This window comes from Heterodontus francisci, chromosome 39, assembly GCF_036365525.1.
Source record: "Heterodontus francisci isolate sHetFra1 chromosome 39, sHetFra1.hap1, whole genome shotgun sequence".
Classification (NCBI taxonomy): Eukaryota; Metazoa; Chordata; class Chondrichthyes; order Heterodontiformes; family Heterodontidae; genus Heterodontus; species Heterodontus francisci.
In genome coordinates, this window is record NC_090409.1 from 37662857 (window position 1) to 37690675 (window position 27819).

The 27819-nt window shown below is 54.0% G+C and overlaps 1 protein-coding gene across 2 annotated transcripts in view; it reads right to left on the reverse strand.

Moving 5' to 3' along the window:
- LOC137352738 (C-X-C chemokine receptor type 3-2-like) overlaps nt 1-27819 on the reverse strand; it is a 59215-nt gene that overhangs the window by 4464 nt on the left and 26932 nt on the right. Inside the window, exon 2 of one of the 2 annotated variants that reach the window (XM_068018495.1) lies at nt 1523-3731. The exons of the other annotated variant lie outside the window; for it this stretch is intronic. Coding sequence (XP_067874596.1) covers nt 2664-3731 — 1068 coding nt within the window. The 3' untranslated portion in view covers nt 1523-2663. Of the gene's footprint in view, nt 1-1522; nt 3732-27819 lie in introns of those variants that run through there. 2 annotated transcript variants of the gene reach the window in all.

Sequence of the window (27819 nt, forward strand, 5' to 3'; positions counted from 1 at the left end):
CTTTTGTGAGATTTATGCGACTGATAATAAAAGCCGTTAAACCAAATTAACAGAACGTCCTCACATTTGGGTCAGATACAGAGTAAAGATCCTTCTACACTGTCCCCATCAAACACTCCCAGGACAGGTACAGCACGGGGTTAGATACAGGGTAAAGCTCCCTCTACACTGTCCCCATCAAACACTCCCAGGACAGGTACAGCACGGGGTTAGATACAGGGTAAAGCTCCCTCTACACTGTCCCCATCAAACACTCCCAGGACAGGTACAGCACAGGGTAAAAAAAAAAAAAACAGGGTTAGATACAGAGTAAAGCTCCCTCTACACTGTCCTCATCAAAAAAAAAAAAACGGGATTAAATACAGAGTAAAGCTCCCTCTACACTGTCCCCATCAGACACTCCCAGGACAGGTACAGCAATAAAGAAAAAAAAACGGGGTTAGATACAGAGTAAAGCTCCCTCTACACTGTCCCCATCAAACACTCCCAGGACACGTACAGCACAGGGGTTAGGTACAGAGAAAAGCTCCCTCTACACTGTCCCCATCAAACACTCCCAGGACACGTACAGCACAGGGGTTAGATACAGAGAAAAGCTCCCTCTACACTGTCCCCCATCAAACACTCCCAGGACAGGTGCAGCACGGGGTTAGATACTGAGTAAAGCTCCCTCTACACTGTCCCCCATCAAACACTCCCAGGACAGGTACAGCACGGGGGTTAGATACAGAGTAAAGTTCCCTCGACACTGTCCCCCATCAAACACTCCCAGGACAGGTGCAGCACGGGGTTAGATACAGAGTAAAACTCCCTCTACACTGTCCCCCATCAAACACTCCCAGGACAGGTACAGCACGGGGGTTAGATACTGAGTAAAGCTCCCTCTACACTGTCCCCCATCAAACACTCCCAGGACAGGTGCAGCACGGGGGTTAGATACTGAGTAAAGCTCCCTCTACACTGTCCCCCATCAAACAAAAAAAAAAGAAAAAAAAAAAAAACGGGGGTTAGATACAGAGTAAAGCTCCCTCTACACTGTCCCCCATCAAACACTCCCAGGACAGGTACAGCACGGGGGTTAGATACAGAGTAAATCTCCCTCTACACTGTCCCCAATCAAACACTCCCAGGACAGGTACAGTACGAGGATTAGATACAGAGTAAAGCTCCCTCTACACTGTCCCCCATCAAACACTCCCAGGACAGGTACAGCACGGGGGTTAGATACAGAGTAAAGCTCCCTCTACACTGTCCCCCATCAAACACTCCCAGGACAGGTACAGCACGGGGGTTAGATACAGAGTAAAGCTCCCTCTACACTGTCCACCATCAAAAAAAAAGAAAACGGGGGTTGGATACAGAGTAAAGCTCTATCTACACTGTCCCTATTACACTCCAGGTCTCTCTTTGGATAGCATATCGTCTCCACAATACTCCAACGCATTCCTCCTCTCACCCTCACTGAACAGCACACCCCTCACTCTGACCCTCTCTGAATTATTACTGTGACAAATGAGTCAGCTGCAGATTAAAAATCACTTTATTACACATACACAGAGGGGATGGGAGAGCAAAAGTGAGCACATTATATACAGTTATGAACATATTGTTTGTAAAATTTTAGATTAATATCTCATTTCCACGGTCAGAGTGATTTAACTGCCGCTTCTGTAAGCTGCACTTTAATGGCAGTTTCACTCAGGAGGGTCAGTGTGAAAATGACTTGTCGGTTTAGCGTGTAAATGTTCTGTTAGTGAAGCTATCTTTATGATTTAAAGCATAAATGTTGTCACCTAGGTTGGGACTATACCACAGGATCAGGTTTCTGAAGAGCTCTTGTAGGGTTATCGAACTTTATAGCACAGGAGGAGGCCATTCAGCCCATCGTCCCTGTGCTGGCTCTTTGAAAGATCTATCCAATCAGTCCCCACTCACCTGCCCCTGCTCTTTCCCCCCATCGACCTGCAAATTTTTCCCCTTTCGAAAGTTACTATTGAATCTGCTTCCACCGCGCTTTCAGGCAGCGCGTTCCAGATCACAACAACTCGCTCCGTCGAACAAATTCTCCTCACCGTCCCTCTTTGCTCCCTTTGCCGGAGGAGAGGTGCGGGGTCGGAGGTCGGAATCTACATCAACTGCGGGGCCCACAACGGCCAAACAGCCCGCTGGGACTGAAACTTTGGGAGGTCACACATGAGGGATGACCTTGGGATTACCCCCCCCTCCCCACCCCCACTCCCACCCAAAGGGGCTATGAGGTCATTAGACGACGGGTGGAGTGAATTGGGGCCGGAGGGCACAGGGGCAACAGAGAATGAAATTTGAGTGAGATTTGAAAATAGAGAAAATCAACGGGGCATGATCATGGTCTCGGCAGAGGTGATGGGTATTAAATCTTGTTGGGGCTAATGAGCTTGGTGTGGCGCAAAAGATTTGCAGGATCTTTGTTCTTCGAACATCAGCAAACGGAGAGAAAAGGACGATTGACTGCTCATTCTGCGCTAAGTGCTTTGACAGATATTATCCGGTGACAGCATTTACTGCAAATCGTTGTAAATCGCTCGCCTTTGCGTAGAGAATGATCGGCGGGTGAGATGTGTTCATGCTCTGTTTTTGTCCGGACCCTGAAACCTTCCAACGTAAAGTCAATGGTTGGTGATGGGCTACCAAATCGTCGAGTAGGAGGTTGAGGTTTCCGAGTCGGAGATGGCGAAGGACGCCCGCTTATTTTTTCTTTGCCGCTGACTCACCAAAACCTTCTTCTTCAAGCAACCGATGCCCACCAAGACCCTCACCATCTCGTGACGGAACTTGACCCCGATGAAGGCGTAAAGGAGCGGGTTTAGGCAGGAGTGGATGAGCCCGAGGCTCTGGGTCACGGTGCGGCTGATGTCCAGGATGTTCAGCATGGCGCAGTAGGTGTCGATGGCGCCCAGCGACTGGAGGGTGTCGACAAAGAGCACCATGTTGTACGGCAGCCAGCAGGCGATAAAAACCACCACGATGGCGATGACCACTTTCAGGGTCTTCTGCCTCTCGAACATCTGCGTGTGACAAAGAGTCTTGAAGATCATGCAATAACAGTAAAGCATGGCAGCCATTGGCATGAAGAAAGCAATGGTGTGGTGTGCTACCCGGATGCTTAGGTTCCAGGCACCGGCGCTAGCTGGGTCAAATATGTAGGTGCACACTGTTGAGTTCAGGTAAGACGAACTGTACTCCTTGCGGAAAATGAGATCGACCATTGCCAGCATGAAACAGAAGACCCAGACGACAAAGCAGGTGACGTGGATGTAAATGGGTTTACGTTTCTTGTACATGTGGATGGCATGGACAATGGCGAGGTACCGGTCAAAGCTAATGCACACCAGGAAGAGGATGCTGCTGTACAGGTTGATGGCAAAGATGGCGCCAACCAGCTTGCACATGGTGTTGCCAAAGACCCAACCGTTGACTGCCTCCACTGCCCAGAAGGGGAGAGTGAAGACCAGAAGGAGATCCGCGATGGCCAGATGAAGGATGAACGTGTCCGTGATGGTCCTCCGAGCTCTCTTGTAGCGGGCAATGATGAGAATTACCATCCCATTCCCAAGAACGCCCAAGAAAAGCACAAGGGAGTATAGAACAGGCACAAAGATTCGGACAAATTTCTCGACTACAATGGGTCTGCAGGGTTGCTTGTTTAAAAAATCAAGAGCATCGATACCATCATAGTAATCGTAGTAGTAGTCCTTCGAGAAAAAAAAGAAAAAGAAATATTACTTCATTCATTGGGCCTGTGATTTAGTTTTACTTTCCACCTGTTTCTAACTATCCCCCCTTTGTTTCAGGAGATGCGTGGGGTACAGTTCCGGAGGCAGCCATGCTTTTTCCAGTCCCTCAGCCTGGTGTACAATCCCCCTGTGTGAGTGTACAGGGGACCAAAAAGGGTTAAATGATGAGGGCAGGTCACACAGACTGGGCTTTGTCTTCCCTCGAGTGTAGATGATTAAGGGGGTTGATCTAATCGAGGGGTTTAAGATGATTAAAGGATTCGATCGGGTCGATAGAGAGAAACGATTTCCTCTGGTCGGGGGGGGTGCGGAGTACAGAACAAGGGGGCAGAACCTTAAAATCAGAGCCAGGCCGTTCAGGGGTGATGTCAGGAAGCATTTCTTCACACAAAGGGGAGTGGGAATCTGGAACTCTCTCCCCCAGAAAGCTGACGAGGCTGGAGGGGGGGGGAAATCAATTGGAAATTTACAATTGGAGATTGATCAGTTTTTGTTGGGTGAGGGGATTAAGGATTATGGCGGGTAAAATGGAGTTAAGATGCAGATCAATCGTGATCTAATTGTACAGTGGGGCAGGCTCGAGGGGCTTAATGGCCTCCTCCTGTCCCTAGACAGGACGCGCCGGTGGGCTATCTATGATACATTCTATGATTCTATGAGAAGTTTAAAGCCAAGGCTTTGCTAGACTGGGAGTCAATGAGCACAGGGGGTGACAGGTGAACGGGACTCGGTGTGAGTTAGGACACGGGGCGGATTCGGGCGATGTTAGGGAGGTGGAAATAGGCGGTTTCAGGGACGGCCCGGATATGAGGCCGGAAGCTCATCTCGGGGTCAAATGTGACACCAAGCTCGTGAACCGACTGGTTTAATCTCAGACTGTTGCCAGGGACAAGGATGGAGTTGGGAGTTAGGGAACGGAGTCTGGAGCAGGGACCGAAAACAATGGCTTCAGTCGCCCTGCTACTTAACCGGAGGGAATTTCTGCTCATCCTGAACCGGATGTGGGATAAGCAGTCTGATAGTTTAGAGACGGTGGAGGAGGCAAGGGGGAGGTAGCTTAACAAGACAGTTTGTAGCAGAGTGAGGAAGGTGGGATGGTCTTTGCATTCCTGGGCCATCTTGGAATAGCAAGCGGTTTTAGCAGTGTGTAACCCGGTAATGTTATAAGTGGTCTAGCCAGATCCGGCATTAGATTGTTAAACTGACTGTTAGGCAAAGGTGCTCATCTGCATTCCCTCAGACTGAAGGGAGTGGAGGTGGGGGATGTGCCAGGGGAATGATTAGGGTAAGCGAGAATAATAGTTTTAATGGGGATAAGGAGATAAAAGCAAACAGAGAGAGTGTGATTCAGCAAACCAGTAGATATATCAGCTACAGCAGGCAATTAGTAAGGCAAATGGTATGTTGGCCTTTATTACAAGGGGCTTGGAGTGCAGAAATAAAGAGGTCTTGCTACAATTGTACAGGGTTTTGGTGAGACCACATCTGGAGTACTGTGTGGAGTTTTGGTCTCCATATTTAAGAAAGAACATACATGCATTGGAGGCCGTACAGCGAAGGTTCACTGATTGGCCGGCAGCTCTTGGAGGCGGGACTTCCTGCCTCAAGGAGGTGGAAGTCCCGCCCAAGACCAATTCAGAGCCATGCCGGGGTTTTCCACTCTCCCGACCCAGCACAGGCGGGCTCGCCAGTGCCACGGGACAGAACTGGGAGCAATGAGAGGGACAGGAAATAAATTGGGAAGATCGGCTCTTGCCAGAGGGAAAGAATAGGGTGAGGCAGTTGGAACCCCCGCTCATTGGAAAGGGTGACCAAGTGGGTCTCTCAGGAGCGCAAAGGGAAGCTGCAGGATTCTTTAAGAGGGAGTTGGGAATGGGACAGCAGCATGTGGATAGGAAAGGGGATGAGCACTGAAGGTCTGGGGCTTTGCGAGGGTGGATTATTCGAGGGCTGGGATAAGGGTGGGATCCCAGCTGATTTCAGGCGGTCATTGTAAATTCTAACCAGTGCTCTGACTCAGGACTGGCTAAGAGGCTTAAAGAGCTTCTAGATCACAATAAACTGTGCACAGAGCCACCAAGCCACGAATCCAGCTTCAACAAATACACTTGCCCGTGTAAAAACATGTAGAAATACACATTCGACCAAGGAAAGGAGTCAGCTTCAATATTTACCAGATATATTATTAAGGATATTTCTCCAGTGAGAGTTGTTCAGTTCTCAGCCATTTCAATAGTTTCAGTTCTCCATCACCCACAGGGGGGGTATTTACACCATCACACATGGGGGGGGGTGTATTTACACCATGACCCACGGGGGGGGGGGGGGGGGGTATTTACACCATCACACATCGGGGGGGTATTTACACCATGACCCACAAGGGGGGGGGGTATTTACACCATGACCCACGGGGGGGGTATTTACACCATCACACATCGGGGGGGTATTTACACCATGACCCACAAAGTGGGGGGGTGTATTTACACCATCACACATAGGTGGGGGGGGGGTGGTATTTACACCATGACCCACCGGAGGGGGTGTATTTACACCATCACCCATAGTGGGGGTATTTACACCATCACCCGGGGGGGGGGTGGTATTCATCCCTGATCAACAGGGGGGTGATTCACCATCTGACCCACAGGGGGAGCTCCTCACCCTCTGACCCACAGGGGGTGCTATTGTCACACTGACCTACAGGGGGGGTTCTTCACCATCTGACCCACTGGGGGAGCTCTTCACCCTCTGACCCACTGGGGGAGCTCTTCACCCTCTGACCCACAGGGGGAGCTATTGACACACTGACACACAGGGGGGGCTATTGTCACACTGACCCACAGGGGGGGGCGCTTCACCCTCTGACCCACAGGGGGGGCTATTGTCACAATGACCCACGGGGGGGGGCGCTTCACCCTCTGACCCACAGGGGGAGCTATTGTCACACTGACCCACAAGGGGGGCTCTTCACCCTCTGACCCACAGGGGGAGCTATTGTCACACTGACCCACAGGGGGAGCTATTGTCACACTGACCCACAGTGGGGGCTATTCACCATCTGACCCACAGGGGGGGCCATTGACACACTGACCCACAGGGGGCGCTATGGTCACACCGGCCCACAGGGGGGGCTATTGTCACACTGACCCACAGGGGGGGTTCTTCACCCTCCGACCCACAGGGGGGGCTATTGTCACAGTGACCCACAGGGGGAGCTCTTCACCATCTGACCCACAGGAAGGCCCATTGACACACTGACCCACAGGGGGCGCTATTGTCACACTGACCTACAGGGGGGTGCTCTTCACCCTCTGACCTACAGGGGGGGCTCTTCACCATCTGACCCACAGGGGGGGCCATTGACACACTGACCCACAGGGGGCGCTATTGTCAGACTGACCCACATGGGGGTCTCTTCACCCTCTGACCCACAGGGGGCGCTATTGTCACACTGACCCACAGGGTGGGCTATTGTCACACTGACCCACAGGGTTGGCTATTGTCACAGTGGCCCACAGTGGGGGCTCTTCACCCTCTGATCCACAGGGGGAGCTATTGTCACACTGACCCACGGGGGGGGCTATTGTCACACTGACCCACAGGGGGGGCTATTGTCACACTGACCCACAGGGAGGGCTATTGTCACACTGACCCACGGGGGGGATATTGACACACCGATCCACAGGGAGGGCTATTGTCACACTGACCCACAGGGAGGGCTATTGTCACACTGACCCACAGGGGGGATATTGTCACACTGACCCAAAGGGAGGGCTATTGTCACACTGACCCACGGGGGGGATATTGACACACCGATCCACAGGGAGGGCTATTGTCACACTGACCCACAGGGAGGGCTATTGTCACACTGACCCACAGGGGGAGCTATTGTCACACTGATCCACAGGGGGAGCTATTGTCACACTGACCCACAGGGGGAGCTATTGTCACACCGACCCACAGGGGGGAATATTGTCACAGTGACCCACAGGGGGAGCTATTGTCACACTGACCCACGGGGAGGGCTATTGTCACACTGACGCACAGGGGGGGATATTGTCACACTGACCCAAAGGGAGGGCTATTGTCACACTGACCCACGGGGGGGATATTGACACACCGACCCACAGGGAGGGCTATTGTCACACTGACCCACAGGGGGAACTATTGTCACACTGACCCACAGGGGGTGCTATTGACACACTGACCCACAGGGGGGGGCTATTGTCACACTGACCCACGGGGGGGATATTGTCACACTGACCCACAGGGAGGGCTATTGTCACACTGACCCACAGTGGGGTGCTATTGTCACACTGACCCACAGGGGGAGCTATTGTCACACTGACCCAAAGGGGGGGCTATTGACACACTGACCCACAGGGGGAGCTATTGTCACACTGACCCACATGGAGGGCTATTGTCACACTGACCCACAGGGGGAGCTATTGTCACACTGACCCACAGGGGGGGACATTGACACACTGACCCACAGGGGGGGCTATTGTCACACTGACCCACAGGGGGGGTTATTGTCACACTGACCCACAGGGGGAGCTATTGTCACACTGACCCACAGTGGGGGGCTATCGTCACACTGACCCACAGGGGAGGATATTGACACACTGACCCATAGGGGGTAGCTATTGTCACACTGATCCACAGGGGGGGCTATTGTCACACTGACCCACAGGGGGAGCTATTGTCACACTGACCCACAGGGAGGGCTATTGTCACACTGACCCACAGGGGGGGGGCTATTGTCAGACTGACCCACAGGGGGAGCTATTGTCACACTGACCCACAGGGGGAGCTATTGTCACACTGACCCACATGGAGGGCTATTGTCACACTGACCCACAGGGGGAGCTATTGTCACACTGACCCACAGGGGGGGACATTGACACACTGACCCACAGGGGGAGCTATTGTCTCACTGACCCACAGGAGGGGGCTATTGTCACACTGACCCACAGGGTGGGATATTGACACACTGACCCACGGGGTGGGGGCTATTGTCACACTGACCCACAGGGAGGGCTATTGTCACACTGACCCACAGGGGGGGTGCTATTGTCACACTGACCCACGGGGGGGCTATTGTCACACTGACGCACAGGGAGGGCTATTGTCACACTGACACACAAAAGGGGCTATTGTCACACTGACCCACAGGGAGGGTTATTGGCACACTGACCCACAGGGGGAGCTATTGTCACACTGACCCACAGGGGGGGGGGGCTATTGTCAGACTGACCCACAGGGGGAGCTATTGTCACACTGACCCACAGGAAGGGTTATTGACACACTGACCCACAGGGAGGGCGATTGTCACACTGACCCACAGGGGGGGCTATTGACACACTGACCCACAGGGGGGGCTATTGTCACACTGACCCATAGGGTGGGTTATTGACACACTGACCCACAGGGGGAGCTATTGTCACACTGAGCCACGGGGAGGGCTATCGTCACACTGACCCACAGGGGGGGGCTATTGTCACACTGACCCACAGGAAGGGCTATTGACACACTGACCCACAGGGGGGGGCTATTGTCACACTGACCCAAAGGGAGGGCTATTGTTACACTGACCCACGGGGGGGATATTGACACACCGATCCACAGGGAGGGCTATTGTCACACTGACCCACAGGGAGGGCTATTGTCACACTGACCCACAGGGGGAGCTATTGTCACACTGATCCACAGGGGGAGCTATTGTCACACTGACCCACAGGGGGAGCTATTGTCACACCGACCCAAAGGGGGGAATATTGTCACACTGACCCACGGGGAGGGCTATTGTCACACTGACGCACAGGGGGGGATATTGTCACACTGACCCAAAGGGAGGGCTATTGTCACACTGACCCACGGGGGGGATATTGACACACCGACCCACAGGGAGGGCTATTGTCACACTGACCCACAGGGGGAACTATTGTCACACTGACCCACAGGGGGTGCTATTGACACACTGACCCACAGGGGGGGCTATTGTCACACTGACCCACGGGGGGGATATTGTCACACTGACCCACAGGGAGGGCTATTGTCACACTGACCCACAGTGGGGTGCTATTGTCACACTGACCCACAGGGGGAGCTATTGTCACACTGACCCAAAGGGGGGGCTATTGACACACTGACCCACAGGGGGAGCTATTGTCACACTGACCCACATGGAGGGCTATTGTCACACTGACCCACAGGGGGAGCTATTGTCACACTGACCCACAGGGGGGGACATTGACACACTGACCCACAGGGGGGGCTATTGTCACACTGACCCACAGGGGGGGTGCTATTGTCACACTGACCCACGGGGGGGCTATTGTCACACTGACCCACAGGGAGGGCTATTGTCACACTGACCCACAGGGGGGGTGCTATTGTCACACTGACCCACGGGGGGGCTATTGTCACACTGACGCACAGGGAGGGCTATTGTCACACTGACACACAAAAGGGGCTATTGTCACACTGACCCACAGGGAGGGTTATTGGCACACTGACCCACAGGGGGAGCTATTGTCACACTGACCCACAGGGGGGGGGGGCTATTGTCAGACTGACCCACAGGGGGAGCTATTGTCACACTGACCCACAGGAAGGGTTATTGACACACTGACCCACAGGGAGGGCGATTGTCACACTGACCCACAGGGGGGGCTATTGACACACTGACCCACAGGGGGGGCTATTGTCACACTGACCCATAGGGTGGGTTATTGACACACTGACCCACAGGGGGAGCTATTGTCACACTGAGCCACGGGGAGGGCTATCGTCACACTGACCCACAGGGGGGGGCTATTGTCACACTGACCCACAGGAAGGGCTATTGACACACTGACCCACAGGGGGGGGCTATTGTCACACTGACCCAAAGGGAGGGCTATTGTTACACTGACCCACGGGGGGGATATTGACACACCGATCCACAGGGAGGGCTATTGTCACACTGACCCACAGGGAGGGCTATTGTCACACTGACCCACAGGGGGAGCTATTGTCACACTGATCCACAGGGGGAGCTATTGTCACACTGACCCACAGGGGGAGCTATTGTCACACCGACCCAAAGGGGGGAATATTGTCACACTGACCCACGGGGAGGGCTATTGTCACACTGACGCACAGGGGGGGATATTGTCACACTGACCCAAAGGGAGGGCTATTGTCACACTGACCCACGGGGGGGATATTGACACACCGACCCACAGGGAGGGCTATTGTCACACTGACCCACAGGGGGAACTATTGTCACACTGACCCACAGGGGGTGCTATTGACACACTGACCCACAGGGGGGGCTATTGTCACACTGACCCACGGGGGGGATATTGTCACACTGACCCACAGGGAGGGCTATTGTCACACTGACCCACAGTGGGGTGCTATTGTCACACTGACCCACAGGGGGAGCTATTGTCACACTGACCCAAAGGGGGGGCTATTGACACACTGACCCACAGGGGGAGCTATTGTCACACTGACCCACATGGAGGGCTATTGTCACACTGACCCACAGGGGGAGCTATTGTCACACTGACCCACAGGGGGGGACATTGACACACTGACCCACAGGGGGGGCTATTGTCACACTGACCCACAGGGGAGGATATTGACACACTGACCCATAGGGGGTAGCTATTGTCACACTGACCCACAGGGAGGGCTATTGTCACACTGACCCACGGGGGGGCTATTGTCACACTGACACACAGAAGGGGCTATTGTCACACTGACCCACAGGGGGTGCTATTGACACACTGACCCACAGGGGGGGCTATTGTCACACTGACCCACGGGGGGGATATTGTCACACTGACCCACAGGGAGGGCTATTGTCACACTGACCCACAGTGGGGTGCTATTGTCACACTGACCCACAGGGGGAGCTATTGTCACACTGACCCAAAGGGGGGGCTATTGACACACTGACCCACAGGGGGAGCTATTGTCACACTGACCCACATGGAGGGCTATTGTCACACTGACCCACAGGGGGAGCTATTGTCACACTGACCCACAGGGGGGGCTATTGTCACACTGACCCACAGGGGGAGCTATTGTCACACTGACCCACAGGGGGGGACATTGACACACTGACCCACAGGGGGGGCTATTGTCACACTGACCCACAGGGGAGGATATTGACACACTGACCCATAGGGGGTAGCTATTGTCACACTGACCCACAGGGAGGGCTATTGTCACACTGACCCACGGGGGGGCTATTGTCACACTGACACACAGAAGGGGCTATTGTCACACTGACCCACAGGGAGGGTGATTGGCACACTGACCCACAGGGGTGGGGCTATTGTCACACTGACCCACAGGGAGGGCTATTGTCACACTGACCCACAGGGGGGGTGCTATTGTCACACTGACCCACGGGGGGGCTATTGTCACACTGACGCACAGGGAGGGCTATTGTCACACTGACACACAGAAGGGGCTATTGTCACACTGACCCACAGGGAGGGTGATTGTCACACTGACCCACAGGGGTGGGGCTATTGTCACACTGACCCACAGGGAGGGTGATTGGCACACTGACCCACAGGGGTGGGGCTATTGTCACACTGACCCACAGGGGGAGCTATTGTCACACTGACCCACAGGGGGGGGGCTATTGTCAGACTGACCCACAGGGGGAGCTATTGTCACACTGACCCACAGGGGGAGCTATTGTCACACTGACCCACAGGAAGGGTTATTGACACACTGACCCACAGGGAGGGCGATTGTCACACTGACCCACAGGGAGGGCGATTGTCACACTGACCCACAGGGGGGGCTATTGACACACTGACCCACAGGGGGGGCTATTGTCACACTGACCCATAGGGTGGGTTATTGTCACACTGACCCACAGGGAGGGCGATTGTCACACTGACCCACAGGGGGGCTATTGACACACTGACCCACAGGGGGGGCTATTGTCACACTGACCCATAGGGTGGGTTATTGACACACTGACCCACAGGGGGAGCTATTGTCACACTGACCCACAGGGGGGGGCTATTGTCACACTGACCCACAGGGAGGGCTATTGTCACACTAACCCACAGGGAGGGCTATTGTCACACTGACCCACAGGGGGGGGCTATTGTCACACTGACCCACAGGAAGGGCTATTGACACACTGACCCACAGGGAGGGCTATTGTCACACTGACCCACAGGGAGGGCTATTGTCACACTAACCCACAGGGAGGGCTATTGTCACACTGACCCACAGGGGGGGGCTATTGTCACACTGACCCACAGGAAGGGCTATTGACACACTGACCCACAGGGAGGGCTATTGTCACACTGACCCACAGGAAGGGCTATTGACACACTGACCCACAGGGAGGGCTATTGTCACACTGACCCAAAGGGAGGGCTATTGTCACACTGACCCACGGGGGGGTGCGATTGTCAAACTGACCCACAGTGAGGGCTATTGACACACTGACCCACAGGGAGGGCTATTGTCACACTGACCCACGGGGAGGGCTATTGACACACTGACCGACAGGAAGGGCTATTGACACACTGACCCACGGGGGGGGGGGGGAGGGGGGATATTGACACACTAAACCACAGGGGGGATATTGTCACACTGACCCACAGGGAGGGCTATTGTCACACTGACCCACAGGGGGGGGCTATTCACCCTCTGACCCACAGGGGGGGGGCTATTGTCACACTGACCCACAGGGGGGGATATTCACACACTGACCCTCAGGGGGGGATATTCACACACTGACCCTCAGGGGGGGCTATTGTCACACTGACCCACAGGGGGGGATATTCACACACTGACCCTCAGGGGGGGGCTATTGTCACACTGACCCACAGGGGGGGATATTCACACACTGACCCTCAGGGGGGGATATTCACACACTGACCCTCAGGGGGGGGCTATTGTCACACTGACCCACAGGGGGGGATATTCACACACTGACCCTCAGGGGGGGATATTCACACACTGACCCTCAGGGGGGGCTATTGTCACACTGACCCACAGGGGGGGATATTCACACACTGACCCTCAGGGGGGGATATTCACACACTAATCCACAGGGGGGGCTATTGTCACACTGACCCACAGGGGGGGCTATTGTCACACTGACCCACAGGGGGGACTATTGTCACACTGACCCACAGGGGGGGGGATATTCACACACTAATCCACAGGGGGGGCTATTGTCACACTGACCCACAGGGGGGGGGGCTATTGTCACACTGACCCACAGGGGGGGGGGGATATTCACACACTAATCCACAGGGGGGGCTATTGACACACTAACCCACAGGTGGGTATATTCACACACTGACATACTGGGGGGGGTAATCACACACTGACCCACAGGGGGGGCTATTGTCACACTCACCCACAGGGGGGGCTATTGTCACACTAACCCACAGGGGGGGATATTCACCCTCTGACCCACAGGGGGGGCTATTGTCACACTCACCCACAGGGGGGGCTATTGTCACACTAACCCACAGGGGGGGATATTCACACACTGACCCACAGGGGGGGCTATTGTCACACTGACCAACAGGGGGGACTATTGTCACACTGACCCACATGTGGGTATATTCACACACTGACCCACAGGGAGGGCTATTGTCACACTGACCCACAGGGGGGGCTATTGTCACACTGACCAACAGGGGGAACTGTTGACACACTGACCCACAGGTTGGGGGTGGGGGCTATTCACCCTCTGACCCACAGGGGAGGCTATTGTCACACTGACCCACAGGGGGGATATTCACACACTGACCCACAGGGGGGGCTATTGTCACACTGACCCACAGGGGGGATATTCACACACTGACCCACAGGGGGTGCTATTGTCACACTGACCCACAGGGAGAGCTATTCGCCCTCTGACCCACAGGGGGGGCTATTGTGACACTGACCCACAGGGGGGGGGGCTATTGACACACCGACCCACAGGGGGGGATATTCACACACTGACCCACAGGGAGGGCTATTGTCACACTGACCCACAGGGGGGGGCTATTGTCACACTGACCCACAGGGGGGGCTATTGTCACACTGACACACAGGGAGGGATATTCAGACACTGACCCACAGGGAGGGGCTATTGTCACACTGACCCACAGTGGGGGCTATTGTCACACTGACTCACGGGGGGGATATTGACACACTGACCCACAGGGAGGGCTATTGTCACACTGACCCACAGTGGGGGCTATTGTCACACTGACTCACGGGGGGGATATTGACACACTGACCCACAGGGGGGGAAATTGACACACTGACCCAGAGGGGGGGATATTGTCACACTGACCCACAGGGGGGGCTATTGTCACACTGATCCACAGGGGGGGAAATTGACACACTGACCCAGAGGGGGGGATATTGTCACACTGACCCACAGGGGGGGCTATTGTCACACTGACCCACGGGGGGGATATTAACACACCAACCCACAGGGGGAGCTATTGTCACACTGAACCACGGGGGGGATATTGACACACTGACCCACAGGGGGAGCTATTGTCACACTGATCCACAGGGGGGGAAATTGACACACTGACCCAGAGGGGGAGCTATTGTCACACTGACCCACAGGGGGGGATATTGACACACTGACCCACATGGGAGGCTATTGTCACACTGACCCACAGGGGGTATATTCACACACTGACCCACCGGGTGGAGGGGGGCTATTGTCACACTGACCCACAGGGAGGGCTATTGTCCAACTGACCCACAAGGGGGGGCTATTGTCACACTGACCCACAGAGGGGGGTAGTGTCACACTGACCCACAGGGGGGGAAATTGACACACTGACCCACAGGGGGGGAAATTGACACACTAACCCACAGTGGGGGCTATTGACACACTGACCCACAGGGGGGGAAATTGACACACTAACCCACAGTGGGGGCTATTGACACACTGACCCACAGTGGGGGCTATTGTCACACTGACCCACAGGGGGGGATATTGACACACTGACCCACAGTGGGGGCTATTGTCACACTGACCCACAGGGGGGGATATTGACACACTGACCCACAGTGGGGGCTATTGACACACTGACCCACAGGGGGGAAATTGACACACTGACCCACAGTGGGGGCTATTGTCACACTAACCCACAGGGGGGGGATATTAACACACCGACCCACAGGGGGAGCTATTGTCACACTGAACCACGGGGGGGATATTGACACACTGACCCACAGGGGGGGATATTGACACACTAACCCACAGTGGGGGCTATTGTCACACTGCCCCACATGGGGGGCTATTCACTCTCTGACGCACAGTGGGGGGCTATTGTCACACTGACCCACAGGGGGGGGCTATTCACCCTCTGACCCACAGGAGGGGCTATTGTCACACTGACCCACAGGGGGGGTTATTCACACACTGACCCACAGGGGGAGCTATTGTCACACTGACCCACAGGGGGGGTTATTGTCACACTGACCCACAGGGGGGGATATTCACACACTGACCCACAGGGGGAGCTATTGTCACACTGACCCACAGGGGGGGATATTGACACACTAATCCAGAGGGGGGAATATTCACACACTGACCCACAGGGGGGGGCTATTCACCCTCTTACCCACAGGGGGAGCTATTGTCACACTGACCCACAGGGGGGGTTATTCACACACTGACCCACAGGGGGAGCTATTGTCACACTGACCCACAGGGGGGGTTATTGTCACACTGACCCACAGGGGGGGATATTCACACACTGACCCACAGGGGGAGCTATTGTCACACTGACCCACAGGGGGGGTTATTGTCACACTGACCCACAGGGGGGGTTATTGTCACACTGACCCACAGGGAGGGGCTATTCACCCTCTGACCCACAGGGTGGGGCTATTGTGACACTGACCCACAGGGAGGGGCTATTTTCACACTGACCCACAGGGGGGGCTATTGTCACATTGACCCACAGGGAGGGGCTATTCACCCTCTGACCCACAGGAGGGGCTATTGTCACACTGACCCACAGGGGGAACTGTTGACGCACTGACCCACAGGTTGTTGGGGGAGGGGGCTATTCACCCTCTGACCCACAGGGAAGGCTATTGTCACACTGACCCACAGGGAGGGGCTATTGTCACACTGACCCGCAGTGGGGGGGCTATTGTCACATTGACCCACAGGAAGGGGCTATTCACCCTCTGACCCACAGGGTGGGGCTATTGTGACACTGACCCACAGGGAGGGGCTATTCACCCTCTGACCCACAGGGTGGGGCTATTGTGACACTGACCCACAGGGAGGGGCTATTTTCACACTGACCCGCAGGGGGGGCTATTGTCACATTGACCCACAGGGAGGGGCTATTGTCACACTGACCCACAGGGAGGGGCTATTTTCACACTGACCCGCAGGGGGGGCTATTGTCACATTGACCCACAGGAAGGGGCTATTCACCCTCTGACCCACAGGGTGGGGCTATTGTGACACTGACCCACAGGGAGGGGCTATTCACCCTCTGACCCACAGGGTGGGGCTATTGTGACACTGAACCACAGGGAGGGGCTATTCACCCTCTGACCCACAGGAGGGGCTATTGTCACACTGACCCACAGGGAGGGGCTATTGTCACATTGACCCACAGGGAGGGGCTATTCACCCTCTGACCCACAGGAGGGGCTATTGTCACACTGACCCACAGGGAGGGGCTATTCACCCTCTGACCCAGGGGGGGCTATTGTGACACCGACCCACAGGGAGGGGCTATTCACCCTCTGACCCAGGGGGGGCTATTGTGACACTGACCCACAGGGAGGGGCTATTCACCCTCTAACCCACAGGGAGGGGCTATTCACCCTCTGACCCACAGGGTGGGGCTATTGTGACACTGACCCACAGGGAGGGGCTATTCACCCTCTGACCCACAGGGTGGGGCTATTGTGACACTGACCCACAGGGAGGGGCTATTGTCACAATGACCCACAGGGAGGGGCTATTCACCCTCTGACCCACAGGAGGGGCTATTGTCACACTGACCCGCAGTGGGGGCTATTGTCACATTGACCCACAGGGAGGGGCTATTCACCCTCTGACCCACAGGAGGGGCTATTGTCACACTGACCCACAGGGAGGGGCTATTGTCACACTGACCCACAGGGAGGGGCTATTCACCCTCTGACCCACAGGAGGGGCTATTGTCACACTGACCCACAGGGAGGGGCTATTCACCCTCTGACCCACAGGGAGGGGCTATTGTCACACTGAACCACAGGGAGGGGCTATTCACCCTCTGACCCACAGGAGGGGCTATTGTCACACTGACCCACAGGGAGGGGCTATTGTCACCATGTTTACCTGATCCCTGGGAAAATGTCACACACTTTGAGTTTCAGTATCTTCAGCAGAGGGGAGTGGGGGGCTGCAGGGAAGTTACAAAGCCAAGTGTCACCCTCTCTTCCAGGACCTTCACAGACCATCTATCACAGGCAGCAGTCCAGGTTGGAGCAGAAGCAAGTTTGTCTTTTGGAGAGAGATTGAGCAGTTTAGACCTTTACTCTCTGGAGTTTAGAAGAATGAGAGGAGATCTAACTGAGGTATATAAGATGATTAAGGGGATTGACAAAGTAGACGTAGAGAGGATGTTTCCTCTTGTGGGGCAATCTAGAATGAGAGGTCATAGTTTTAGGATAAGGGGTAGCAGATTTAAAACAGAGAAGAGGAGAAATTACTTCTCTCAAAGGGTCAGGAGTCTGTGGAATTCACTACCCCAGAGTGAGGTGGATGCCGGGACATTGAGTAAATTTAAGGAGGAGATGGACTGATTTTTAATTAATAAAGGGTTGAAGGGTTATGGTGAACGGGCAGGAAGGTGGAGTTGAGGCCAAGATGAGATCAGCCATGATCGTATTGAATGGCGGGACAGGCTCGAGGGGCTGAATGGCCTACCCCAGCTCCTAGTTCTTGTGTTCTTATGTTCGAGAGGCTGCCGAATGGGATCTTCCTGTGTGTCCAACTCTATGGCACGAGGGTCAGTGTCTATTGTCTTGTTAGAGACTGGTCGTGTCAGGCTTTGATTGTCACACAGCAAAGACCCCAATACATTACCTGTTGAACTATCCACCTACTTTCTCCATGACCTTTATTGCAAGGGGGAATGGAATATAAAAGTAGGGAAGTCTTGCTACAAGTGTACAGGACAGTGGTGAGACCACATCTAGAGTACTGGGTACAGATTTGATCACTTTATTTAAGGAGGGATATACTTGCGTTGGAAGCAGTTCAGAGAAGGTTCACTAGGCTGATTCCTGGGATGAGGGGTTTGTCTGATGAGGAAAGGTTGAGCAGGTTGGGCCTGTACTCAGTGGAGTTTAGAAGAATGAGAGGTGATCTTATTGAAATATATAAGATTCTGAGGGGGTTTGACAGGGCGGATGCTGAGAGGATGTTTCCCCTCGTGGGGGAATCTAGAACGAGGGGGGGGGGGCTCAGTTTCAGAATTAGGGGTCTCCCATTTTAAGACGGAGACGAGGAGGGATTTCTTCTCTCAGAGGGTGGTTAGTGTTTCCGCAGAGAGCAGTGGGAGGCTGGGTCTGAATTTGATCAAGACTGAGTTAGACAGATGTTCGATCGACAAGAGGGTTCAGGGTTATGGGAGACAGACAGGAGAGTGGAGTTAGGACCACGATCAGATCAGCCATGATCCTTTAGAATGGTGGAGCAGGCTCGAGGGGCCGAATGGCCTACTCCTGCTCCTATTCCTAATGCCGCCAGTACAGAGGGACACAGTGCATATACTGCAGCACATCAGGGCTCTGAGCTCCGCCAGTTTACACACAGAGCTTGACCAATCAGTCCGTGTGGATTCTCGCAAGGGGGACACCCGGCGTGAAATGACCAAAAATTCCACCTTATTCTGAATTAGGATTAACTCGTCACTGGATGAGAAGAGAGTATTTGTTTGATTAAATGCCTTGGGATGGCGAAGGATACAAGAGGGTGGGCGAGAAGACACTGCTCCCAGCTTTCGGTGTCGAAACGGATGAAGTCGAAAGCTGTTGAGCGAATGGATTCCGAAAGAGCATCTCATGACCGGAGAAAGGGAAGACACCGGACAAACGTAGGGAGCTTAGCGGCTCTTTCGCGCCAACTTGCTTGGTCCGTGGCAGCGGACTCAATCTCCAACGAATATTTGTCCATCTTTCTGAAATCTCTGCCAGTCACGAACAATCCTGTCTGGTGATCCATCAACATCTGTTCCAGACCCTCGGAGGCACTTATCTGGTATGGGCTGTTGGCCTTGCCTGATTCATGTTCCTTGATAAAAGGCTGTCAGGTACACACGCAGTGCCTTTAAGTCTCTTCAGACAGGATTGAGAGCCACATATCCAAGGTTGCTAACGAAACAAAGAGCAGTGGCATTTGAAGAACTGTAGATCCCAGAAGAAGCAACAAGGTGAATGACCCATCAATTTGTTTTTACAGTGTTGCTGGAAAGCTACATCAGGGAGGATGTTATGCACAGGATGCCTGTCCCAATAAGTGGCCGTGCGATCTTCAACGCCCCTCGAAGAGGGGGCAGAGGGCGCCTCGGGTTTAACATTGCCTCTTAAAGACGGTACCTCTGACCGCGTAGCTCTCCGCCAGCGTTGCACTGAAGGGTTGGGCGCCTGTGCCCATGCTCGGGCTCGGACTGAGGGCGAGCGTGCTGTCACTGGAGTAGTGTTACACTCTGCAAGTAATGCAATGTCTGCACAATTTCACCCCCCCCCCCCCCCCCCCGCGCCCCCCTTCCCAGTCAACTGAAACCACACCTCAAAACTGGGGACCAATAACACGCAAAAAGCTGCAGTAAACTAGTGAGCTCAATCAGATGGGATCTGCATTGGTAAATGACTCATTTACTGGACCTGTCCTGGGAGTGTTTGATGGGGACAGTGTAGAGGGAGCTTTACTCTGTATCTAACCCCGTACTGTACCTGTCCTGGGGAGTGTTTGATGGGGGACAGTGTAGAGAGAGCTTTACTCTGTATCTAACCCCCGTGCTGTACCTGTCCTGGGGAGTGTTTGATGGGGACAGTGCAGAGAGAGCTTTACTCTGTATCTAACCCCGTGCTGTACCTGTCCTGGGGAGTGTTTGATGGGGGACAGTGTAGAGGGAGCTTTACTCTGTATCTAACCCCGTACTGTACCTGTCCTGGGGAGTGTTTGATGGGGGACAGTGTAGAGAGAGCTTTACTCTGTATCTAACCCCCGTGCTGTACCTGTCCTGGGGAGTGTTTGATGGGGACAGTGCAGAGAGAGCTTTACTCTGTATCTAACCCCATACTGTACCTGTCCTGGGGAGTGTTTGATGGGGGACAGTGTAGAGGGAGCTTTACTCTGTATCTAACCCCGTACTGTACCTGTCCTGGGGAGTGTTTGATGGGGGACAGTGCAGAGGGAGCTTTACTCTGTATCTAACCCCCTGTCTTTTTTTCTTTTTTTTTCTTTTTTATAATCTATGTCAAGGGGGCCTTTATTCCTCAGGCCCCCTTTATATACATAATTTTAAAATAACTTTATTAAAACCAGATAAATAAACAAAAAACTCAAATTAAAATGCCATTCTCGGCGTCGACGATGCACTCCAGTCCCTGCGGTGCCCACCGGTCGCGGAAGGCCTCAAGCGTACCGGCGGACACCGCATGCTCCTTCTCCAGGGATACCCGGGCGCGAACGTAACCGCGGAAGAGGGGCAGGCAATCAGGGAGGACGGAACCCCCGACGGCCCGCAGCCTAGACCTGTGAATTGCCACCTTGGCCAGGCCCAGGAGCAGACTGACGAGGAGATCCTCCTCCCGGCCCACGCCCTTCCTCACGGGGTGCCCAAAGATCAGGAGCGTGGGACTGAAGTGCAGCCAGAACTTGAGGAGCAGCCCCTTCAGATACTCAAATAGGGGCTGCAATCTCACACACTCCGTATAAATGTGGAACACGGACTCGTCCAGGCCGCAGAAAGTACAGGTGACCTGGGAGTCCGTGAACCTACTTAAAAGCCTATTGCACGGGACTGCTCTGTGCAGCACCCTCCACCCCAGGTCCCCGATGTAAAGGGGGAAGACTCCCGTGTAGAGAGACATCCATCGGGGTTTCCCCTCGCCGCCAGATGGCAACGCAGACCGCCAGGGCGTGTCCGGCCGGCTGACAAGGGCGAGGAAGTGGAGAGTGTGCAGGAGCAGCCCGGACAGGAAACACCTCCGCGCCGATTGGAATGGCACGGAGGGCATTTCCGATGGCGGCTCAGGTTGTGCGGGACCGGCTCCCGAGGAGGGTTTCGGGGCCTGGGTCCGATGAGCAGTTCCGGCCGAGTGGGGGTCTGCTCGGCCGGGATCGCTCCGCACTCCCGAGCCCCCTCGCCACCCGCAGTGAGGGGCGTCCCGGGGGTTTCGGCTACTCCTCCGCCCGCCGGACCGTCCCCGGAGTCGGCCGCCCGGACAGCCGAGGCGCTCCCCTCCGCCGGCAGGGGAGTGCCCTGACTGGAGGCAACCATGTTCCAGACTCGGAATAGATCCCGGTAAAAGACAGGCAACTCCCTCAGAGAGGCGCGGCTAACGGACTCCACCGGGAGCTGCGTGTCGTCTTGAAGGCAGTGACACTGGCGGAAAACATACGTCGCCAGCGCACACCATCTGGGAGGACGCTCGACGTACAGGTATCTCTGCAGGGTCTGAAGGCGGAGAGTCGCAGCCTGGGTGCGGACGCACACCAGCGACTGACCGCCCTCCTCGATCGGGAGACTCAGGACCGCGGCAGAGACCCAGTGTTTCCTCTTGCCCCAGAAGAAATCGACGAGTTTCTTCTGGATCTTGGTGGCAAATACAGGGGGCGGGGCCAAAGTGACCAACCGGTACCACAACATGGAGGCCACCAGTTGGTTTATGACCAACGCTCGGCCCCTGTAGGAAAGCACTCGGAGCAGTCCTGTCCAGCGCCCCAGCCGAGCAGTGACTTTCGCCTCCAACTCCTGCCAGTTTGCCGGCCAGGCTTCTTCAGTGGGGCTAAGATGGTCTCCCAGATAGAGGAGGTGCGTGGTGCTCCACGCAAAAGGTGTCAACTCCTTTGGCAGGGAGTCCACCCGCCACTGACCCATCAGGAGTCCGGAACATTTCTCCCAATTGATCCTCGCGGAGGACGTGGCAGAAAAGGTCTGCTGGCAGTCGCGTGTCCTCTACAAGTCAACTAGATCGTGACCGCGAGGAGCATGTCTTCGGCGTAAGCCGAGAGGTTGGCCCACATGGCCGGCTCGCGCAGAGCCAAACTTGCTGAGGAGGGAGACCGGACGCCAGTTTTTAAGCAGGCGGAGATCACCCCTCTTCGGCAGCAGGACGATGACCGCCCTGCGCCACGAGAGGGGCACCTCCCCAGTCGCCAGGTTTTTCCCCAGGACCCGCGCGTAATCATCCCCCAGGACGTCCCAGAATGCCCTGAGGAATTCCACGGTCAGCCCGTCCAGCCCTGGGCATTTGCCCCTTGAGAGCTGGTGGAGGGTGCCGGTCAGCTCCGCCAACGTGAGCGGAGCCTCCAATCCTTCGGCGCCCTCCAGGCTGACCTGCGGCAGGTCCTCCCACAAACTCTGCTCGCATTCTCGCTTGACGGATCTGGAGAGAACAACGCACTGTAATAAGTACGGACCAGGAGGCCCATTCCCTCCCTCCGGATCCGTGATGGAGGATCCGTCGTCGGCCAGCAGCTCAACGAGCTGCTTACGGACCCCCCGCCATTTTGGTCGACGCCTTCTGACATAAGACACGGATGTGAGTCTTGCCCACATCCCACCATCTTACGAACATGCCCCACCCCCTTGCAGACGAGGCACCGTGCCCCGTCCAAGGTCCAGAAGACGCGGTAGGCCACATTAAATTGCCCCTCCCTGTCCTCCTCCCGCGCCAGCTGCATGAATAGCTGGCGGCGGAAGGAGTAGACATGTCGGAGGCTGTGCTCCCGAAGACCGAGCGGGTCTGGGGTGATCCCCGACCTCACCTCCCCCAGATGGTGCAGGTGGGGGAGGAGGAACTCATCAGGAATGAAGGGCGGGACGTTCGACAACATTACCCGCTGCGCAGTGGCCCCCAGAGGGTCCAAAGGCAGGAAAGTCCCACCCACTGTGAGCCCCGTACTTAGGGCGAGGGACACCGCCCGCTCGGTCTTCAGGAAGAACACAGCTTTCCCATACACCTTTGAGGCTGCCGTAATGACCGAGGGGCCGACAACCTCAGCCATTGCGTCAACGACAGCCTCAATAGTTGGGTGGGTGTAACTCTTCACCCCATGCTGCTGCAGCATAGGAAGGCCCCACCACCGGAGAGGACTGAGAAGTCATGGGGTATGAGAGCCACACCCACCGTTGAAAAAAATAGAAATGGAGAGAAACGAATAATAAATAATAACAACAAATTATCCCACAAATACACAGACTGGAGGGTATGGCTAGGGAGAGAGGCTGAACGAGAGGACAGTCAGGAGAATCAGTCTCTTTGCTGATGTTAATTCAGGCAGCCCTTCTGCCAGTCTTCCAGTTGGTGGTGAGGAGGAGGGGGTGCGATGTCTTCACCTGGGACAGCTGTAGCTGCCCAGACACACTGTGCTTCTGATGTGGTTTACACAGTGAAGAGAAAGTCTCTTCACCTGGGCAGCTCCAGCTATCCCAGGCTAGCTCGTTGGGGTGGGGAGGGAGGTCCTATTCAATGCTGTTAACCACAGGAGCTCCCTGTTCAAACAAACAACCCCACACAAGGTCTTCCGGTCTCTTCCTTTCCCCCTCCCCACAACAATCAATGAAAGGGCTTCAAAAAGCCAAACTGACAAGAGCTGTCAGTTCTTCTAGCCTCCTGCTTTCTTCTTTCAGCTTTCAAACTCAGTCTCTCTCCTTGCAGCAGTCACACAGCCTGCAACCTCCAGCACTCAGCACCTCCAATTAGGCAGCAGCAAACCCTGTGCTGTACCTGCCCTGGGAGTGTTTGATGGGGACAGTGTAGAGGGAGCTCTACTCTGTATCTAACCCCCGTACTGTACCTGTCCTGGGAGTGTTTGATGGGGACAGTGTAGAGGGAGCTTTACTCTGTATCTAACCCTCGTGCTGTACCTGTCCTGGGAGTGTTTGATGGGGACAGCGTAGAGGGAGCTTTACTCTGTATCTAACCCCCGTACTGTACCTGTCCTGGGAGTGTTTGATGGGGACAGTGTAGAGGGAGCTTTACTCTGTATCTAACCCCCGTACTGTACCTGTCCTGGGAGTGTTTGATGGGGACAGTGTAGAGGGAGATTTACTCTGTATCTAACCCCCGTACTGTATCTGTCCTGGGAGTGTTTGATGGGGACAGTGTAGAGGGAGTTTTACTCTGTATCTAACCCCCGTGCTGTACCTGTCCTGAGAGTTAACAGCAACATCACTTACTGCGATGAATTTAACAAAAAAAATACAAGTATAGAATTAAGCAACTAAATTCAGCCCAGAAGTTGAGGGTTCCCAGGACTTGAAAGAACCGATAGGGGAAGTTGTCTTGAGGAGGCGGAATAGAGTGGGTGAAATTTCTTTCGGTATTTGATGATGGAGCAAAAATGGACTGGACACAAATGTCAGTGTGCGTCATCCACAGCTGTTTCATGTCCCATTACAGTGTGTTCCTTCTGAGGGCTACGTTCAAGAGTTGGGCAATATTTCTGGTCTCCTTCGCTTCACTCAGTGACGGAGGCCCTGTCTCTAGCGAGGTCTCGCCGCTATGCCCAGCAGAGGTAGAGACGTCAAACCCTCGAGGCCATCCCACTATCCAATCAGATCATAGGGAAGTAAGTTCCAGTTGGCCAAAGCCCCACTCAGTCAGTGTTGGGTCACACACTCTGACAGGCGATGGGTTTGATTCCCAATCTTGTCTTGGTAATCTGATCTCTGCCACTGCACCAGTTCTGCATTGGGTGTGGGACTATATCTGGGCTCAGTGTCCACTCCTCATCACTCTTCATAGATTCCACCAAAAACTGCATTCGAAATGGGCTTTGTGACTTGTCTCGGAGTGATCTAGTTTATCATCAAACTTCCCCCCAGGGTAATTCTCCATCCGAATCCCACACTGACCTCTCTGACTTCAGCCTCCGACACTGTCCCAATGAAACTCAATGTAAGGACCAGTGCCTCATCTTTTAATGAGACACTCTACAGCTTTCAGGACTCAACATCAAGTTCAGCAATTTCAGATGGTTATTGCGGCTCCCATTTTTCCGCACAGCAGCTTTTGGTGATTTTCCTGCTGTTGCCATTTACACCTCCCCCAGGCCAATCTTTTGTTTCTTTACTTGTTCCGTTAACATCCCCTTCTGCCTCACACCATCGTCCTTTTTTTGTCATTTAATCTCTCCTGCCTTCCGCCCGATCACAAACTTCCGTCTTGCTCACCCCTCCCCCTCCCACGTCCCTCCCTCTCTATTTGCTTATGACCTGTTACATCTCGAACTTTCTCCAGTTCTGATGAAAGGGCAGAGACCTGAAACGTTAACTCTGTTTTCCTCCCTGCACAGCTGCTGCCTGACCTGCTGAGTATTTCCAGCATTTTCTGTCTTTAACCTGAGACCGCTGGGTTGGACCTGTCCTGCTTTTTGTGTACAGGACATACCTGGGCAATTTTCCACATTGCAGGGTAGATGCCAGTGTTGTCGCTGTACTGGAACAGCTTGGCTAGGGGCGCGGCAAGTTCTGGAGCACAGGTCTTCAGTACTATTGCTGGAATGTTGTCAGGGCCTATAGACTTTGCTGTATCCATGGTTACAAGGAGATCAAGGTTGGGTAATAAATATTCCAGGGTACAGACTATTTTGGAAACACACAGAATGGCAAAGGAGGAAGGGTAGCTCTGCTAGTAAAGGATGACATTAGCACATAAGTGAGAAGGGATGTGGTCTCAGAAGATCATGAAGTAGAATCAGTCTGGGTGGAAATTAGGAATAGCAAGAATGAAAAGACACTGGCAGGTGTCGTTTATAGGCACATAGAGTTTATAAGAATCATAGACAGGTTAAGTGAGTGGGCAACAAGATGTCAAATGGAGTATAATGTAGGGAAGTGTGAAGTTGTTCACTTTGGTCGTAAAAATAGAAAAGCAGAATATTTTTTAAAAGATGTGAAACTGGAAAGCATTGATGTTCAGAGAGAGACTTGGGGGAACTCGTACAAGGAACGCACAAAGTTAACATGCAGATGCAGTAGGCTATTAGGAAGGCAAATGACATGTCGACCTTTATTGCAAGGGGATTGGAGTTCAGGAATAAAGAAATCTCACTAAAATAGTACAGGGCTGTGGTGAGACCGCACCTGGAATACTGTGTGTAGTTTTGGTCTCCACATTTAAGAAAGGATATACTTGTTCTGGAGGCAGTGCAGTGAAGATTTACTAAATTGCTCCCTGGGATGAGGGGGTTGTCCTATGGTGAGAGGCTGAGTAAATTGAGCCGATATTCTCTGGAGTTTAGAAGAATGAGAGGTGATCTCATTGAGACAGACAGGATTGTGAAAGGGCTTGATAGGGTAGAAGCTGAGAGATTGTTACCCCCTGGTCAGGGAATCTCGAACACGGAGACACAGTCTCAGGATAAGGGGCCAATCATTCAGGACTGAGATGAGGAGAAATTACTACACTCAGAGGGTTGTGAATCTTTGGAATTCTCTACCCCAGAGGGTTGTGGATTCTCCATCATTGAATATATTTAAGAATGGGAAAGAGAGATTTTTGGCCTCTCAGGGAATCAAGGGATATGGGGAGTGGGCGGGAAAGTGGAATTGAAGCCCAAAATCAGCCATGATCGTATTGAATGGTGGAATAGGCTCGATGGGCCGAATGGTCTACTCCTCCTATTTCTTGTGATCTTAATCTTGTGCTCTTGAGTGTGTGTGTGTTTTGTGTGTGTGAGTATGAGTATGTGGGAGTGTGAGTGTATTTGTGCGAGTGTGAGTGTGAGTGTACTTGTGTGTGCGTGAGTGCACTTCTGTGTGTATAAGTGCGTGAGTGAGTGTGAGTGAGTGAG